This window comes from Desmodus rotundus, chromosome 1 (assembly GCF_022682495.2).
Source record: "Desmodus rotundus isolate HL8 chromosome 1, HLdesRot8A.1, whole genome shotgun sequence".
In the NCBI taxonomy this organism is placed as follows: domain Eukaryota; kingdom Metazoa; phylum Chordata; class Mammalia; order Chiroptera; family Phyllostomidae; genus Desmodus; species Desmodus rotundus.
The window spans coordinates 97,292,445-97,312,377 of NC_071387.1; the positions used below are offsets into that span (position 1 = coordinate 97,292,445).

Consider the following 19,933-nt stretch of genomic DNA (forward strand, 5'->3'; position numbering starts at 1 on the left):
CCCAGGGAACAGGAGTCACGGGGTCTGGGTTTCCAGTCCGGGCCCCTCTGAGGCCTGCGTGAGCAGCATCATTTCTCTGCTCTTTGGTTTCCTCGAACTATAAAACGGAATTAAAATGCCTCGTACTTAACACACAGGGTTAATGCAGCGATGGATGTTATACACTCAACCCAGTGCTCGGCACTTAGTAAGGGCTCACTTAATGTGGGCCTTTACTATTGCTTTTTAAAAATAACGTCGGTATTTCTCTCAGCAATATTTTTCTGATATATCTCCTTCAGGCAAGGGAAACAAAAGAAAAAATAAACAAATGGCACTACATCAAACTAAAAAGTTTTGCACAGCAAAGGAAAAACCATCGACAAACAAAAAGACAACCTACTGAATGGAAGAAGATACTCTCCAATTATGTATCTGATAGGGGGTTAATATCCAAGATTTATAAAGAACTCATGTAACTCTCAACACCAAAAAATATTCAATGTTAGAAATGTGCAGAGGACCTGCCTAGAAATATAAAAAGATGCTCAACATCAATGGTCATCAGAGAAATGCAAATTAAAACCACAATAAGATATCACCTCACTCCTAACAGAACGGCCTATCATCAGTAAATCCACAAAAACAAGTGCTGGTGAGGATGCAGAGAAAAGGGAACCCTAGGGCACTGTTGGTGGGAATGCAGACTGGTGCAGCCACTGTGGAAAGCAGTATGAAGATTCCACAAAAAACTAAATATGGAACTGCCTTTGACCCAGCAATTCCACTTCTGGGTATATATGCAAAGAAACCCAAAACACCGATTTGAAAGAATATGCGCACCCCCGTGTGCATTGCAGCGTTACTTACAATCGCCAAGCTATGGAAGCAGCCCAAGTGCCCACCAATAGACAAGCGTATTAAAAAGCTGCGGTACATATACGCTAAGTGAAATAAGTCAGGCCGAGAAAGGCAGAAACCATATGATTTCACTTTATGTGGAATCTAAAGAACTAAATAAACAGACAAAGAAAATTGAAACAGACTCATAGATACAATGAACATTTTGATGGTTACGAGAGGGGAGGGGATGTGGGGGACTGAGTGGAAAAGGTGAAGGGAGGAGGAAGTACAAACTGGCAGTCACAGAACAGTCGTGGGGATGTGATGTCCAGCCTAGGGCACATGGTCGGTAATACTGTAATAACATGTATGGTGCCAGGTGGGTGCTGGAAATACTGGGGGGAACGCTTTGTAAAGTTTATGATTGTCTAACCACTATGACATACACCAAAAACTAATACAAAATAATATTTAACATGAACTGTTATTGAAAAATAAAATTTTTTAAAAATCTATATTTTATATCAAAAGGAAAATAAATAAATAAATAAAAACAATATAATTAAGCTACATCTCTCCTGTGTTGTTTTAAATCTTCTGGTGGATTAGCCAGAGGCTTTAGTCAGGATTTATCTGTAGTTCTGCCAAGTACAAACAAAAAATCTCTCGTGGAGTCCATCCTGTGACCCAGCTGCTCGGCCGTGGAGGAGACCCTGGCCCTTCGTGGTTATGACGCACGAAAGCGCTCTTACCGTCACGTCCTGAATAGTTAAGAGAATCCTTGCCCGGTCCATGCTGCTCGGAGGGTCGGGGCGCCCATGTGCGTCCTGAAGGGAGAGGCGAAAATCACGGGGTGTGCTGCCGCCGGGAGGTTTGGAATCCTAGGGATGAGCAAAGAGAACTGTACATAGTAAAAGCAACTTATGTCCCTACAGACACATGGGCACAGCCCCCCGTGCCTCCCATCTCCCTCCTCAGTGAGTGGTTCTCTGCGCCCACTCCCACGGCTGCCCGGACCAGACTCATCCCTGCCGAACCAGTACCACTGCAGAACACAGCCAGCAAGCGGGCCAGGACTCACACTTGGGCCACCGACTCCCCAAACAGTGCCCTCAGCTGAGTGAGGACAGTGAGGAAAGACGGCCGCACGTGCTGAGTAAAAATGTGGGATCACCAGACAGTATGAATGGTATAATCCTATTTACGTGCCAATAGCAATAAAAAGTAAAGAAAAAAAGGCACTCGCTCAAAGGTTATTTGTGACGATCTGAAAGAGAGGAGCCCAAGCAATGGGACTGCCCTAAAAATGACCCCTCATTTCTTCTGGTCTCACCCTCAAAACTGACGAGCACTGCAGGGCCTCGCTAAGGAGCTCTGGGGGACGAGGTGGGTGGGCTGCCTCACGGGATGCTCGGCCAACGACGGCACCACCGCCTAAACCCACCGAGTGCCAACAGGCGGGTGAGCCATGGTGGGCCATGGCAGTGCACACCGAGGCCTGCTGGTGACACACGGGTTGTGACAGGCCTTTCAGTTGTTGACGTGTGCCAGCTAACGACGACTCTAAAACACTAAACTGTACCTGGACGGCGGAAAAACTCAGAAGAGGCATTCCAGAAGACGTCAGGTGGTCTGCCTCTCACCTGTCACACTCTCAGGGGCTGATAAGATACCTAATCTTGGCAAACACCACTCACTCTTTGGGAAGGGCCCAGACCAGAACACGCCAGATAACAATCTCCTCTGGGACGTCATGATATGCGTAGTTTTTAGTCTGGATGGTCGCGCACCTACCTATTCACAGCAATGATCTCTGGGGCAGTGAGATTATGAAAGGACTTCTATTTTCTTTGTATCATTTGAATTTTTTATATCGATCATGCATTATCAGGGGAAAAAGATGTCAATAATATCTGAACAAAAATGTACATTTTGTTTATTCCTGATACTTAAGCGGAGCCAATGTCATTTAAATGGAGCCTTCTCACCACCCACTGCAGCCCCCGGCCCGAGGAAAGCCAACGTCACAAGATCTGGCGCCGGGGTGAAACTCTCTGGAAGAGGTGCCCTCCTTTCTCTGGGGTTGCTAAACTGCAAAACCAACCAACCAACCAACTGACCACAGCTTCCCCTCTTACTCAGAGTAGAATCCCTCACCCTTACCACAGCTCTCAAAGCCCTGTGCGGTCTGAGCCTTGGCCACCTGTCCGGCCTCACCTCCTCTTCCTCGCCCCCTCGACCACTCAGCCCCAGCCACACTGGCCTTGGCCTCAGGGCCTCCGCACCTGCCACTCCCTGCTCCTGGAGCACTCTCCTCCCAGTGGCTCACCCCTTCGCTTCCTCGAGGCCTCTGCTCACATATGACCCACAAGGGCTTCCCACGTCAACTGGCAGTCCCCACCCAGCTTCCTCCAGCCCCTTCCTCCATATGCCTGCCCCCCCCCCCCCCTGTATGGTACACACTTGTTCGCTGTCTGTTTCACCTTCGGTGTGAAGAACGGTGCCTGGGACCTGTGGGGAGGACTGCAGACACTGGAGCACACACCTGTCTAAGGGGGTGGCTGCTCCTCAACTCAGTCATCGCTGTCATGTGAGAACGTGGCTCCCAAATCTTCTGATTTTCCAAGAGAAGCCCCAACTTCAGACTCTGACATAAAAGTTCCTGACTCTTAAATGTCAGCTAGTAATTCACAGCTCTTGAAAGTACAGTGCAAGTCAACAGGGTGGCGGCCAACAGAACGTGTCGGCAGCACGCCGGTCTGTGAACACAGAGCCACCGAGAAACTGAAGTTCACTAGGGATTTGGTGGAAGGTGGAGGGCTGGTGTGGTTCAGCAGTGCGGGTCATATGAAAAGCACACCCGCAAACATGCCTCTCCTTCTGCTCCACTGCAGGCTGCACTCGCAAACAGCGTGAGGTGGCTGAGCGTATTTAACCACGCACTCTTTTCTCTCTGCCTGTTCAGATTGCATCTCTTATGGCTCCTGCCTCTGCCGAAAACTGGTGCTGCCGTTTTACTCTCACTTAGCAGGAAAATAACTCCGTGGGGAAACTGACTACGAAGGCTTATGGAGTGCCCCCTCAAGAAGAGGACGAAAAGAAAGAAATACAATCAAGCACGCACAGTGGAGAAAATGCAGTGCTGGCGGAGCAGGGCGCTGGCGATTCCGAGCACGCACACACAGGAATGCTAATGGGGCCTAATGGCTTGTGAGGGACAGCCTGCCGTGTTTCAGGGAGCCTGGGAGCCTGCACAGGAAGCAATACGTGTTCATGTAACAGGGGACGCCACATGGTCAAAGCAGAGGAAAATCCACCATGCCTCTTGCTTCAAGGGCACGTGCGCATTCTGTGCAGGGGCTTGGGCGGGGACGGTAACAGACGGGAGGTGGCCATCCACCAGCCTCCCAGGGGAAGAGGAACCGATGGCCGTTTGCACTGACTGATCCTGAGCATGGGATTGTTTGAATTATTCAAAAGCAAGTGAGTGACTGCTGGTGCTGTGTGTTGCGTGTGTTGTACGGGAGGTAGGTGTTGAAGGCAATGAAGTCCACAATTTTGCTCACTGTAAAACCCCGTTTCTGTGGGTGGGGAAGGGAAACCAGGTCATGGAGTCGTCCCATAGGCAAGGGCTCTGTTTCCCCAGGAAGGAAGGAATAAGTAACAGAAGGTGCCCTGACAGCTGCTGTAGCACTGAGCGGAAGCTACTCCTACCTGCGGATGGCGCCCAGAAGCTTCCTTTGCGTTGACAGCCACGTTCTCCCATGGCTCAAAATCTTCAGAATAGTCCAGAGGAGGTTCGATGTGGAGCCGTGAGCCAGCTTCTGTTCTGATCTGCACAGATTTCTGCACACAAAAATTCAGACTGTTTCAGACATGGTACAACAAATATCTTGATTCCTCCAGGGGCGAGCGCGCTCGGGGCTGACCGCGAGGCGTGTGCCTGTGCACGGCTGCGGTCCTGCGTCCCCACGCTGGCCCAGCCTCATCTGCGCAGGCCGGCCCAGACGGCCCGAGCCACCTCTGCTCAAAAGTCTTTACCCGTTCTAACTGCCCAAAGTGGGTTCCGTAGAATTTTTTAGTAACTTTTTGGCTTGAAATAACTCACCCATAGAATTTTAGCAGGTGTTAAACTTCTCTGATAGCTTTGTGATCAAATGTTAAGGATTTTTCTTCAAGACTTCTCAGGGCCTTTAATGTGCCCCCTCCCCCACCTGCCACACACACCTGTGGACACCCTAAAACACAATGCAGCATGCAACACTCCTCACACTTTCTGGGCCACGGAAGATGTGTGGCAGGGCCCCTCTTCCTCCTAGCACTTCCTGGACCATTCTCTGGGAAACCCACTCCTTGGCCTGGCGTGGCAGACCGCAGGCTGTCCCCCAGGGTCCACTTCTCCTTCCCCTCATGCACCTGGGGGTGCCATGTGAACACATTCTGGCCACTGAGGTGTGGGGGGAGGGGTTGTGTGCACCTCTGAGGTTGTGCCTCTAAAGGGGAGGGGACAGTGGCCCCTTGCCTGGCAGGAACGTAGAGGTGGTAGTGAGCTGCCAAGGACCGTGAGAGGAAGCAACGAGTGGAGGCGGTGGAGCAAGAAGGGAGCAGGTGCCTGGGTGCCTCCACAACCTCTCGGAGCAGGATGCCTGCCCTCTGCTGAACTGTCCTGAATGGCAGAGAGACATTAACTTCCGTGTTGTTCAAGCCGCTGCTCTCTGGGCCTCCCTGTTTTAGCAGCCAAGCCTGCGCCCTAAGCAATGCGCCAGGCATGCCAAGTTCTCTACACTCTGGCCCCCATCTGTCTTCCCTGTGTCCATTCCTGCACATATAGTCACGGCCCTGGCAACTGAGCCAAACAGAACTGCTTTCTGTGTCCCAAGCGCACGCATTTTTTTAGCCCAGCATCTATTCCCCGTCCTTCAGGGGAACCTGACGTTTTCCTCTGAGGCCCATCCCCCTCCCTGCCCAGTCCACATGAGGCCCAAGGGCAGAACGTGACTAGGGCCTGGTCAGTCAGCCCCACCACACGCCCTGGCCAGGGTTCAGGGATGGGAATGGACCTCAGGTAGCCGATGAGTAGCCCTAGGATTCCTGCTAGAGCTGTGGGGAGGAGGTGCTCCCTTCCCACAGGGACAGAGAGCTGAGAGACTGGAGCCGAGTCCTGATGATTTGTTTAGACCTCTGGGTCCAGCCATAACTGAAGCAAGACACTGCTGCAACTTGCTCCTTCTCGCCAGGCCGATGCAGATAGGGTTTCCGGTATTTGTGACAGAACCCTGACCCCTCCCACTTCTTCACCTTCGCTCCTGCTGGTGTCCCAACCTTAATGCCATTCTCCCAAATCTTCTCCATGTGCCCTAACCCCACCGACACTGGGGAGGCACTCTGACTACCCGGTAGCATTTCGCTGCCCTCCCCATCCTTACTAACAAAACCCTGATTCTTGAGGTGGCCATGTGCCCCTTGAAGATGACCACATGCTGGAGAGCCCTGCAGCCCTGGATGGCTGTGTGAGCCACGTGGGAGTGGCTGGAAGTCTGCATGCAGATGGAGCTGCTGATAAAGCCACTGTTTTCCTGCTAACCAGGACTCACTCAGTGATACAGGACTTTGCCCTTTATCCTTCTACCCATGTTCCTAATGGAATGTGGATGGGGTATTCGGTTGCAGAGCAGTCATCTCTTGGGAATAAGGAACAGAGCCACACCCTAAGGGTGGCCCCATGGAAAACCAGAAGGAGCTTGAGTCCCTCCCTAGCTGCTTCTAAATGCCTTGTTCATGTGAGAGAAATACAACTGTCTTCAAGCCCCAGGGACCAGGGTCCGTTACCTGCAGCTGAGCTGAGGCCTAGCTGCTAACGGCCCTTTAGGCACTTGTCACTTTTTTGTGGCTATATTAGAGTTGTTCGTGTATGGTGAAGGGCCTGGGCTCTAAACGCAGGCAGACTGATTGGCCTCCTGGAACTCTGAGGCTTATTCCCTAGGAAACCCTGGGCAAGTCACGTGACCTCCCCGAGCACCGCTTTCCACATCCGTTAAGGTGGCACTAATGGCACCTTTGTCAGAACTGCCATGAGGACGACTTGCTCCTCCTCCCGCCAAGTTCATGTTTCATCCCCTGTGGACCCAAGAAACAAGCCACCTGTGTCACTTGGTAGTCAAGCAAATACACCACCACCATGCCAAGGCTGGGGTCAGAGTGGGCTGTGCTGGACTTCGTGGCAGGGCCAGCTGCCCGCGAGGCACCCAGGAAGCAACAGTTAAGGCGCTGCCCCTCCCAGGGCACAAACCCAAGAGGGAGGGTCTCCTTAAACGTCCACCCTGGGCCTCACCGAGTGCAGTCCTGGTACTGAGCAAAGAAAGAGGTCCACCAAGCCACGTGTCCTGAATCTATTACCCAGGTGAGAGACGGTGATTTAGACTGTGCGTTTCCCCTCATACCCTGGCAGCGTCAGAACCGCGCACACGGTAGGACCCAGCTTCCCCACAAGGTTGACGAAGTTAGCCATCAGCTTGACAAAGCAGAACATGAGGCCAGGGCTGTGGTGTCCTGTGGGACACTCAGCAGTTCGGACAGCACTCCCGTCCCATCCGTGTCTGCACTGGCCCCCAGCCCCACCGTGCTCTCACACCAGGTGCCATTTCATTCAATGCAACCGGTCACCACTCCACGTGCTTTGGGTGCGTTTATTTGCTCTTTTAGTCCTCACGGTGATCCCGGGAAACCAAAGCATGGGCCTATAAGCCACTTGCCTAAGGTCGCACAGCTAACCACGGAGGCTGGATTTGAACCCCAGCAGTACAGCTCCAGAGACCAGTGCTGAGCCAATGCTTCCTTTAAAAAGTAAATATTTCAGGCTTTGCCAGCCATATGGCCTCTGTCACAACATTCAACTGTCCCATTATTGCTTGAAAGCAGCCATGGATAACGCCTAAACAAATGGGCATGGCCGTGAACCATCAGTGAAGGGGCGGAAACCGGGACACATGGGTAATGCCTAAACAATAAAAAACACTATTTGCAAAAACAGGCCATGGCCAGATTTGGCTCAAGAGCCGGTGTTTGCTGACCAACCCGAGTTCTAAACCACCATGCTATATACACTAGTGCTTCCCTATCCACAGGGGAGGGACCCCAGGCCCCCATGGATGCCGGAAACTGCACAGTGTCCCAAGCCCTGTGTGCACCATGCTTTTCTCTATACGTAATACCTGTGTTAAAGTGTAACTCACAAATGAGGCACAGGAAGAGCTTTACAACAATAACTGATACTAAAACAGAACAGTTATAACAATGTCCCGTAATAAAAGCTATGTGAGTGTGGCACTATCGAGTCAAATATGGGCCCCTTGCATGCAAGTGGGGTGATGCCTCAGCCCTCGATCTGACCGCTGAGAGGGCTGCCGGGTGCCTAGCCAACTAGCTAACAGGCGGTGTGCACGGGACGGAGATGCCGGACGGCAGGGTGACGCATGTCACAAGGAGGACGGCACTGGACAGTGTGAGCTGTCATCACGCTGCTCAAGACAGTGTGGCACTTCAAGTGTCCGGCTTGTTTACTTCTGGGATTTTACATTCACTATGTTCGGCCCACCGCGGACCGTGCCGACTCTGAAGAATAAGCGTGCCCAGCCTGTGCTGCAACAGAGGCCTCCGAGGAGAACAGAGGAAAATTAAAGAATTTCCTGAGAATATCTAACACTCAGAAAAGGAAACAGGGACAGAGCTACAGATCACTCAAGGGAAAGACCTTAGTGAGAGTACAAGGGCCTGGAAAACGCAGGCAGGGAGCCACCCTGCCAGAGAACAGGGAGGTGGAAGAGCACAGAAGTGAGTGCAGAGGCGAGTTGCCATAGGACATCTTCCTCCTCCAGAGACCCCGTCACGGGGCAGTGCGCCCGCTGCCTCCCAGGCTGGTCGGTGCGCCCTCAGAGCCCTTCCTCCTGTCAGCAGTGGGGCCCACGGCGGGTGAGCACCACACGGGACACGAAAAACCTGGGGCTTCCAGGCCAGGGGACTCCTGGGGGCTTTCCTGCCTAGGGCCAGGATGAAGCTGTAAAAGCTTTGAATTTCATCACAGAGATGGATTTTCCATGATATTTTCAGGGAGAGTGTGCTCCTCTCTCCTTCCCAAGAACCACTCCATAGCTGCCCAAACTGAAACTGGTAGGAGAAGAGAGAAGGGGGTGGGGAGCAGCACAGAGGGAGCCTAACTGGGCAAGGGGCCCAGGCCAGGGACACAGCCAGGCCCCTCCGTGGATTGCTGTTCCTCTACCTAGAAAGGGAGGGTTTGAACGAGGGCCTTACTACTGCACGTGCCACCCGTGGAGCAGCAGCTCAGGCTTCCCCTGGAGGGTTTGTGATAAATGCAGACGTTCAAGGCCCATCTCAGAGCTGGGAACCAGAATCTGCATTTTAACTGGACCCTAGGTGATTTTCATGCACATTAAAGTGTAAGTAGCATAACTTCTAGGTGGTTTTGTGGTGGGTGCTGTTGTTCCTGCCTGGCCAGCATGCGTTCCCCTGCCTTCTGATAAGAGCACCCTGCCCTGGCCGGTGTGGCTCAGTTGGTTGCAGCGTCATCCCATAAACTGAAAGGGCACAGGTTTGATTCCTGCCACGTCCTCTTCCAACCATGTTGTCTGACAAGCCCCGGACATGGAAAGAAGGAATTCAAGGAACCCATCTTTCTGGAGGAGAACGTGGCATACAAAGGGGGGCGGTAATTTTCCTGGGATTGCTTTTAGTAACTTCCTTGTTGATATTATTCATGGTCTTACTTTGAACCTTGATTCCCATGAGGAGAAAGAGGCTCGAACCTTGAGGGAACTTCTGAAGGGACAACTAGTTCTCCCCAGACTACTGAATCATGCCTAAAATTGTTTAAACAATGTGTTTATAAACCCGAGTAAGAAATAATCCCCTCTAATGAAATAGCCCCTGAATGTCTAAAAGTTGGTGGAGAACAGCCCCTCCTTTACCTTAAATAAGAATATATATCAATTAGACAGCCATAGAAATAAGAAAAGCTGGTTAGCTATTAAGCATATAAAACAGTTACTATGAAGCTAAAGTTTATAGTACACAGAGAAACATTTTAGACAGAAAAGATAGATAGCTAAGTTAGATATCACAAAGGCCTTATTGCCTCTGCTCAATCTACCGTATGCTTTTGCCCTATGAACAATTTCTGAAAATGTCTAATTGTCTGATTTATAACTCTCCTAGTTAAAATAATCTTTGTTTACTATAACTGAATCTATGGAAACTTTGGTCAAAACAATCTTTGTTTAATATAATTATATCCATGGAAACTTTCATACTTTTCATGGTTACCTTTGTATTGATGTTTCTGCTTAACTGGTCATGTTATACACTGCAAATGTTAATCTATGCCAAAAAGGAAAATATAAAAATCCATTTGTACTTGCAATAAACGGAACAGAGCTTCACTGTCCTCTGAGGCGTGATGTCGTCTGTCTCCCATCGCCGACGCCTTACCCACCTTTCAGGAACCCCTGGACCCTGCTGCGGCTGGACCGCGGCAGATTCCCACTTAGGGCACGTGCCTGGGTTGCAAGTTTGGTCTCTAGTTGGGGTGCATAGGAGAGGCAACAGATCAATGTTTCTCTCCCTCTCTCTCTCCCTCCCCTCCCCTCTCTCTAAAATCGATGTTCGGGAGTTCTAGCCAAGATGGAGGCGTAGGTAGATATGCCTCGCCACCTTGCACCACAAAACAAGGAAACAACCAATTTAAAAACAAAAAACAACCAGAACTGCCAGAAAATTGAACTGTATGGAAGGCCAACAACCAAGGAGTTAAAGAAGAAACATTCATCCAGACTGGAGATGGGAAGTCAGGGCAGAGAGGATGCAGGCAAGGCGGTGGCTGTCTGACCCAGTAGGTCAGGCGGCAGCTGCAGCGGCTGTCCCCAACGTGGTCCCACATTTGCATGCAGAAAGACCAGGAGGAACAACTGAAGAGTAAGACAGACTGTGCAACCCAGGGTTCCAGCTCAGGCAAGATAAGGCCTCAGAACCTCTGGCTGTAAAAATCTGTGGGAGTTGTGGCAGCGCGAGAAACTACCAGTCTCTTGAAAGCAGGACGAGAGCTGAGCAACCGGTATTGTTCCCTTGTGACCCCTCCCCCACATAAAGAGTCACAACGCAGCGAAGTGGGTTGCCTCACCCTGGTGAATACCTAAGGCTCTGCCCCTTACAATATAACCGGTGAATCAAGACAAAGAAATATGGCCCTAATGAAAGGACAGATCAAAACTCCAGAAAAAGAACTAAATGATGAGGAGATAGCCAACCTATCAGATCTAGGGTTCAAAACACTGGTAATCAGGACACTCACAGAAATGATTGAGTATGGCCACAAAATAAAGGAAGCAGTGAAGGCTGTACAAAGTGAAATAAAGCAAAATATACAGGGAACCATCAGTGAAGGGAAGGAAACTGGAAATGAAATCAATGATTTGTAACAAAAGGAAGAAATAAACACTCAACCAAAACAGAATGAAGAAACAAGAATTCGAAAAAATGAGGAGAGGCTTCAGAACCTCTGGGACAACTTTAAATTTTCCAACATCCAAATAATAGAGGTGCCAGAAGGAGAAGGAGAAGAGCAAGAAATGGAAAACTTATTTGAAAAAATAATGAAGGAGAACTTCCCCAATCTGGCAAAGGAAAAACACTTCTAAGAAGCCCAGGAAGCTCAGACAGTCCCAAAAAGTTGGTCACAAAGAGGAACACTCCAAGACACATCATCATTACATTACCCAAGATTAAAGACAAGAGAAGAATCTTAAAAGCAGCAAGAGAAAAGGACACAGTTGCCTACAAAGGAGTGCCCATAAGGCTATCAGCTGATTTCTCAAAAGCAACCCTGCAGGCAAGAAGGGGCTGGAGAGAAGTCTTCAAAGTCATGAAAGGCAAGGACCTACATGCAAGATTACTGTATCCAGCAAAGCTATCATTTAGAATGGAAGGGCAGATAAAGTGCTTCCCAGATAAGGTCAAGTTAAAGGAGGTCATCATCACCAAGCCCTTATTATGTGAAATGTTAAAGGGACTTATCTAAGAAGAAAAAAGAAGATCAAAACTATGAACGGTAAAATGACAACAAACTCACAGCTATCAACAACTGAACCTAAAACAAAACAAAAACAAAAACAAACTAAGCAAACAACTAGCACAGGAACAGAATCAGAGAAATGGAGATCACCTGGAGGGTTATCAGTGGGGAGGGGCAGAGGGAAGAATGGGGGAAAAGTACAGGGAGTAAGAAGCATAAATGGTAGGTACAAAACAGACAGGGAGAGGTTAAGAATAGTATAGGAAATGGTGAAGCCAAAGAACTTATATGTACAACCCATGGACAGCAACTAAGGGGGAGGAATGCTGGCGGGAGGTGGGGTACAGGGCAAAGGGGAATAAAGGGGAGAAAAAAAGAATAGGACAACTGTAAAAGGATAATCAATAAAATATACTTTAAAAATAAATACAATAAATAAAATAAGCATGTCCTCAGGTGAGGATAAAAAAAAAGCACCCTCGTTTCCTTTTGGTAAATCCTCCCTTCCCAAACCCCAATCCAGGTGCTCACGTGAAACAGAGACGAGGGGTGGGTGGAGCACGTGACCCAGGCCTGGCCTATCTGAGATTTAGACCTCTCTGGCCCGCAGTGAACGGGTAAGTGGTTCAGGGGAATCAGAGTCATGCGATAGCAGGAGACAGGATGTAAGCTGGGAGCTGCTGCTGGCCATTGTGTCACCACACAGAGAAACATGGGGAAAAGCAGAGTTGCAAGATGGGGAAGAGCCTGCCACATTGTGTGAGCACCTGGATCCAGCCATGCCTGAATGGGGTGTCTCTAGCAAGTAAGAGAGTTGGAATTCATGCCACTCTGTTGGTCTGATCTGAATTATAAACATGAGAAAGAGCTCCAGCATTCAAGGGGGAGCACTCACGTGCCATTCTCTCTTCTGCAGCTTTCCCGTCCTCCCTTTCCCCAGCTTATCCTTCTCCCTTCCCAGGAGCTTAGAACACCTGCTCACCTCACCGAGACGTCAGGAGACAGGTTTGCAGTAGGCATGAAGGCACTTAATCAGCAAGTCCTCACTGAGTATTGACTGCAGACATGTCAAGATATTAAAAAAAAAAAATTTAAACCAATGCCCTGGCCTGTCAAGGAGCTTACACAGCCCACATAATGGAAGAAGGTGTTTATGAAGCAACATGTGACAAAATTAATATGATCCAGAAAGAGTTTCTAAATGCTGAGTGGGTACCAGAGAGGGGAATAAACTGTCCCTCCATCTGGCAGGCTCCCCTGCCACAGCTCCAGGGAGGTACCTCTGCCACCACTGGGAGAAGAAGGAGGGGCAGCCCTGCCCACACAACGATGTCCACCTCCCCATGAAGAGCACCCGGCTGGCAGGCTCCAACCCAGCCCCCAGGCATGCCAGCTCCCTGCCTCCCACCTTCACACCCTCGCAAGGACGATGCCCAAGCTCCTGGCTGGCTCCCTGCCTGGCATGCTGCTCTGCCCCAAGTGGGTGTTTCTAAGCAGCTGCTCTCTCCTGCCCACTTGCAGCACCCAGACTTGCGTGCACCTCCACAGTATCGACCATAGACCAGGGCAGAGTGTAAAAGCCCCAACATCCAAACACCCATGTTCCGGTGTGCCAGTCCAAGGCCAGCTTCTTTCACACTCAGCCACAGCCAGGCCAGTGCCCTGCTCCAAGTTTCTGTGTATCTGCTGCCCTTCTCCTAGCAGACTGTTCGAAGAGGTGTGCGTTAAAGCTCACTGTCGGTTAGAGAAAAAAAGATCAAGGCTGGGGCTGCCCTGCCTGGCTGTGCAAGTTGTGCAACATGTAAATGGCTCCCTCTAGAGGTAGGAGAGTTCTAAGGATACCGACAAAGGCAGGTTTGGGGTGGGGAGTAACTCTCCCTCATTTGATATGTTCTTCCCGGATTTGTCTGATCTCTCACAAATAATAGTGCTCGACACTCTGGATCGTGCAAGGTCACCGTAAAGGCCGACGCTTCATGGGTTGTTCCATTTACTGTCCTCACTGCAGGGGTTTGCAAAACTCAGAAGGAGGAAAACAAAGGGAAGGGAGCCCTATGCTTCACGTGTTCACTTGTGAGCTTCCCCGGGGGTGCTCAAGCTGCCTGGCCCACAACAGGAAGCCAGATACAACGGTGGAGCGAGAACGAAGCCTTTGCTGTACTAATTGTAATGAACTTGCTTCTCAGGCCTTTAAGGAAAGCCCACCCCACAGTAAATTGCTGGAAGGCCAATCCCTTCACTACCAATTTAACGCTAAGAGCTGATGACTTTCATCAAATCTGACAGCTTTTGGTAAACGACAGCTCTGTTGATTAGGCCGCTGTCCACCCACGTATTACAAGGCCAAGGAAGCCATAAATCTTAATCCAAGGATAGCAGCAGAAAGACCTAAGGCCAGGGCTTGGGGGTGGCGGGGGGGCAGGGAGGACAGTACCAGCCAGAGCCCATTTATCACCACAGGACATTCCACAGTGCAGGTGGCAGCTCAGAAGCCCAAAAAAGCAACACCATTCACCTCCCTAGATCCCCCGGAATTGGAGGGTTCTGAGAAGAATTTCACAGGTGGAGCTGGTCAGCCAGTGTTTAGCTGACTCTGTGGCTTTGTAGCCCAGGAATCCTCAGGCCGGGGAGCCTGAGGCAGCCCCTCCCATCAAGCATAGCTCTACCCAAAGGGCTTCCCAGTTGCTGAGCGAGACCCTAAGAAGGAAAATCCACTGTACTGGAAGAGCCAAAGGCACTGGGCTTGGTCAGTGGGAAGGGCCTGTGTGACTCGAGAGAGTTTAGGGGAGACACTGAGAAGAAATGGCAAGAGAACAGGTTGGAGAGTGCAGGGATGCAACAGCGGGGGGCCGGAGGGGGAGACGGGCAGCAGAGAGTGGGCGGACCGCAGGACTCCCTGTGCACTGTGACCGCTGTGCCTCTGCCGACCTGGCCAGTGTACATGCGCGAGATGGCTGGCCCCACCTGTCCCTCCTACTGGGCACAGGAGCAACCAAAGGATGGGGACAGGGCTGTGGTCCCTCTCCTGATGGGGTAGCTTGAGAGAACTGGCCACCACTGGCCAGGGGAGACTTTGCTGCCTTGACGACTCTGCCCGGCCGGGGCCGCCTCCGAGGAGAGTGGGGACAGCCCATCCAAAGGGTAGAGAGGCTGCCTTCATCTCTGCCCTACACACTCCCGTACTCCGTCCCCAAGTACTTTCAGTCATGGAGAAACTTGCGTCTTAACTCTACTACTTGCAGCCAAAGGAGACCAGTCCAGTCTCTCTCCCTGCAGTTGGCACATGGGGTCTGTTTACCATCTTGTGCGCAGCCTCCTCAATGGAGGCGAGGGGGCCCACCCTGCTCAGCAAACAGCTCCAGGGCAGGCAGGCTTTGGATGGTCAGACCTGGCCCCCACCTCCAGTCCCAGCCGGCCCAGGCAGTAGTGGTGTCCTGGCCAGGCTGACCCGGGGTCCAGCCCGTGACCCGAGTAACAGAGATGGGCTAAGAAAGTCAGAGGGTCTCTCCCTTGGAAAATGGCAACAGAAAAGCACTGAGGGAATGAAAGACTGACATAGAGAAGGCCTGATGGGTCCAGAAAGCTGAAGTGACGGCGACAGCTGGGGGTAGGGAACCGGGGTGCAAGGGTGGAGACTGGGGAAGGCTGGTAGAGAAAAAAAGGCTGAATTAGGTTCACAGAAAGCCCTGTTTCAAATCTTCCCACCTGGTTCTCCACGGCCACCTGGCCCTCCACAGCCACCTGGCCCTGTCAGCCCTTCTACACCTAGCAGCTGCAGTTTTCTAAAGCGTGAGCCCAAACATGTCACTCTCCTCCTGAAACCCTCCAGGGAACTCCTCACACTTAAAATAAAATCCAAACTCCTTCCAGGGGTCTCCCAGGCACGGTGTGATCCAGTCCCTCGACCCTGCCCTCTCCGCCTCTGTGCACAGGCCAGCCCGGCCTCCCTCCAGCCTGACCCCACTTCCTATGGCCCTCACTGTTCCCTTCACTGGGAGGCTGTCCCCCCAGGCCTCCCTGGAGCGGCTCCATCTCGTCTTCAGGGGTCAGCCCAGATGCGGCCCCTGGGGAAGCCTTTGGCCCACCCCCTCTAGAGCAACGGTTTCCGCAGACACTGTCCATCCCATTCCACTCTTTCCCGTCCCTCACGGATTTGTTTCTTTGCTTACTTTTGGTCCTCAGCCTGTCCACTCATGCCCCGTGAATGCACTTCACAGAGAGTGGGCCTGGCCCGCCCCGCTCCCTGTTCTGGCCACAGCGCACACGGGTCCAAACTTGGGTAGATGCTCTATGTGTGGTCACAGGGTGAACGGAGGACTACACAGGTGAAGAGTACAGAGCCCTGATGTCTCCAGGCAGACCGCCCTCAGCATCTGCTCCTGCAGTGATTCCAACAGCTGGGTGTTTACTGACAGCTCCCTCCACGCTGCTGGGCGCTGCTTGAAACCCTTGTCAAACATTGGCTCATTCAATCCTCATTACCTACCCCATGAGACAGACACCATTATCACTTGAAAAAATGGGCACCGAGAGGCTTAGCAGCTCATCTAGGACCATACAACTAGCAAGTGGTGCCGCTGAGGCTTTAAACCCGGGCGTCTTGCCTAAGTCTGTGCTCTTAACCCCTTCTCTGGACTTGTCCGTCACCTGCTGCCACATGGTCCTGCCGGAAGCACAAGCAGACAGCCCCCGCTGATGGACCACCTATGATACCCTGAGAACACATCCTTCCCAGAAGCCCTGGAAGGTTTTATTGATGATGAGCCCGAAGCTCAGAGAGGTCACATTGCCAGCACCAGGGCCCACAGCTAGTAGGGAGTTTGTCTGACGCCAAAGCCCTTTCCCTTCTATTCCCAGTGGGACATCGCAGGTTGAAACGTCCCAAAGAGACAGATGGGAAATGGAAAGGTGCATGAGAAGTAGTAGCAGAGCAGATAACAAACTGTAAGTGCCCTGGGCCTCAGCTCTGGGACACACGGGAGTGGTGGGGACTGCAGCAAACACGTAGGCCGGTGCCCTAACCAGGGAGACTGCTTCTGGGCTCCCTCTAGTGGCTGCCTGATGGGAGGGCGGCCCAGCCTGGGGGCCAGATCTTTCCATTTTTCTAGAGAAGCAGAAACAGAGCTTCTTAAAAAATATATGAAATCTTTTGAATTTAAATGTTAGCAAGTGACTAAGTCTTTTTAAACTGCATGAATTCAAAAAACATTATCTGGGGGCAAGTTTGGCCCGCAGGCTTGTTCACTTTGGAGTCCACCAGGCTGGTCCCCTGTGTGTGTCCGCAAACAGCTGTCACACCTTCCTCCCAGGATAGCACTTCCTGCATCCTCACAACAGGGTCTTCCAGGGCAGGCACAGAGCCTTATCTGAATGTTTGTTTTTAACCCCAGAGCCTCACCCAGGGCCTGGCCCCTGGCAATAAATGATTGCTGGATTAATGGATGACTTCTGTCACCACACGGCTTCCAGTCCGCTCACCACCTCAAAGGCTCCCCAGCGGGTCTGGATCTCTGTGGGGTGGTCCCAGGGGGCGGTGCGAGGGTGGGGCAGTTGATCTGGTCAGTAATGGTAGGGGTGCGATGACATCCAGTAGCCAGTCCACTGTCCTCCTAAGACGCCTTCCTGTTCAGTAGAGGCCGGAAAGCCGGACGCCACGCTTCCCCAGACCCCCTTGCAGCTGGGGCTTCGGACTCGACTTAGGCGAGCCCAGCAGATGGCCTCGCATGAGGCAGGGAAAGCAGAGTGAGCTGGAGGCTGCTTCTGTGCCACCTGGCCCTGTCAGCAGCCCTTCTACACCTAGCAGCTGCAGAGTTTTCTAAAACATGAGCCCAAACATGTCACTCTCCTATTGAAAACCCTCCAGGGAACTCCTCACACTTAAAATAAAATCCAAACTCCTTCCAGGGATCTCCCAGGCACGGTGTGATCCAGTCCCTCGACCCGTGACCCCCAAACCCGTGACCCCCTGTGTTGGAGGGAATGGGTTTTTCAGCACTGTCCCACCTTGGCTAGACAGGTCTTTCTTCACAGAGCTGCCCTAGCAAGCAGTGTCACTCTGAGGCCAACCTTGTGGCAGTAGCTTCTCCATTCCTGACACTGACCCCCACCTTCCCTGTGTCCCAGGCAGCAGCTTTTCTGGAAGGCCCCTGCTAAGACGCAGGAGCCACCCCCGGAGGCCCGGCTAAGGGCCCATCCTCTGCCAGCCCGAGGATTTGGTAAGCCCCAGATCCCCTGCACTGCATCCATTCCGGATGAAAATGGCCTGAGTGGTGTCGATTGTTAGGCGCTGGCTGGCCCCTGACTGGTATGGTGCAGAAGGACAATCACAGCATTCATGGCACCAGGAAGCCAGGAAATTTGCCATGATTAGGCCCTGTGATGTGTGGGACCAGAGGGAGAGACTGGGGACGGATGCTAATCAATCTTGGTCCAAGTCTTTTAAATTGCTCGGCTTCTGGGGCAGCCATTAAGTCACAGTCTGAGAAGCAAGTACGGCTCCAGCTAACAGAAGGCACTCAGAACAGCTCGAAGGATGGTCTGAAGGGACAGGTGGAGAATGGCCTCATTAATGAGAAGTTAACATTCACTGCTAGGGACAAAGGAGGCCTCCAGGCTCTGAGCCCCGCAGGCCTTGCCCGCTGGCACTGGAGCTAGCTGGCTGGAGCACCCCTCCCCCATTCAGTCAGACACCCACAAGTGTCTCTGCAGAGAAGCGGAGGCCACTGGAGTTGGAGTCACAGGTCCAGGGCTGAAACCTCAGCCTACCCCTCTCCGTTGGTAGCTGTGTGACTCTGAGCAAGTCACCTTACCTCTCTGGGCCTCGATTTCTTCAGCGGCACAGCGAAGACATTTACAGACCTACAGCGTTATTACAAAGTTGGTCCGATAAGGTATCTGTACGCATTTACTTGTAGGCCACACATATGGTGCGGTGCAAAATGTTATAAGCGATACTTTCCCATCTTGGTGAGCACAGGATTGAAAAGTATGTATACCACTGCTTAAGCCTCACCTCAGACCAAATGAGTCAGAATCTCGGGGGGTGGAGCCTGAGCGTCAGTATTTTAAAAACCTTCCAGACAATTTGGACGTGTCGGGGGTTGTGACGTACAGGTCCCTGGTAAGGTGCACGTAACCGCAAGGTAAGGTATACAGACTATATGAGCACGAACACCGAGCTTGGGGCCAAAGATCTGGGTTTGAGTCTTGCTTCTGCCACTTCTTGGCAGTTGACCTTGGAAAGCTCACTTAACTTTTCTGAGCATTTGTCTCCTCAGCTCCTTTAAAAGAGGAAGGACATTGGAAGTTACCCTGTAGGTCTGCCGTGAGGGCAAAGGGAAGGTGGCACACAGGAGCCGAGCCCATGCCTGGCACCCAGTAGGGGCTCAAAAATGCAAGATGCCGGCTGCACCAGCCTCAGCAGCAACCAAAGTTGCATCTCAGGTCTGTGGGGCAGGTGCTATCTTACTCAGCCACCGCATCCCTGGCATCTAAGACCGTGCCTGGCACATAGTAGGTACTCAATAAAAAACAGCTACATGAGTGCACCATCATGAAAGGGCTGTGAGTTTAACCTGTGACACTCCAGAAGAGAAGATCACGCGGAGAGAGGCTGGAGGATCCCACGGCTCCTCCGCTCTCCAGAGGCCAGAGCCACACGTAGAGGGGACAGCGCTGCAGTGCCCCGCCACGCCCACCACGGCCCACAGAGATCCCAGGCGCCCTGACTACATTTCTGTCCCCGCAATAACCCCGCTCCTCATTCTAGAGTGTGAGATGGGCCGCGGTCTCGACGCTGCCCGCGTCTCCAGACCTGGTGCCATCCGCGGCGCTGGACTTTGCTGGGGGCTGTGCGTGAATTGCGTCTTAAAGCTTCTTCAGCTTCTCGAAACAGGGTTCTTCGTCCGCCATCTGCACCAGAGACGAGGGAGGAAACTTGGTGAGGCACCGATGACAAGCTCACACTGATGGCCATTTCATAAGTGACAATTAAATACACATCAGTACGTCCACAATTCCATATGGGAAGTT

General features: G+C 51.8%; 1 protein-coding gene across 10 annotated transcripts in view; it reads right to left on the reverse strand.

The window, feature by feature from the left end:
• The window catches only part of KATNIP (katanin interacting protein), a 194,258-nt gene that overhangs the window by 109,707 nt on the left and 64,618 nt on the right, over positions 1–19,933 (reverse strand). For 9 of the 10 annotated variants that reach the window (XM_045195338.2, XM_045195336.2, XM_024560330.3 and 6 more), the window contains 3 exons: positions 19,716–19,813; positions 4,537–4,668; positions 1,575–1,703 (listed from right to left, as the gene is read on the reverse strand). In XM_045195338.2, coding sequence (XP_045051273.2) covers positions 1,575–1,703; positions 4,537–4,668; positions 19,716–19,813 — 359 coding nt within the window. The remainder of the gene's footprint in view (positions 1–1,574; positions 1,704–4,536; positions 4,669–19,715; positions 19,814–19,933) is intronic. The other variant, XM_045195341.3, reaches the window with a different exon arrangement.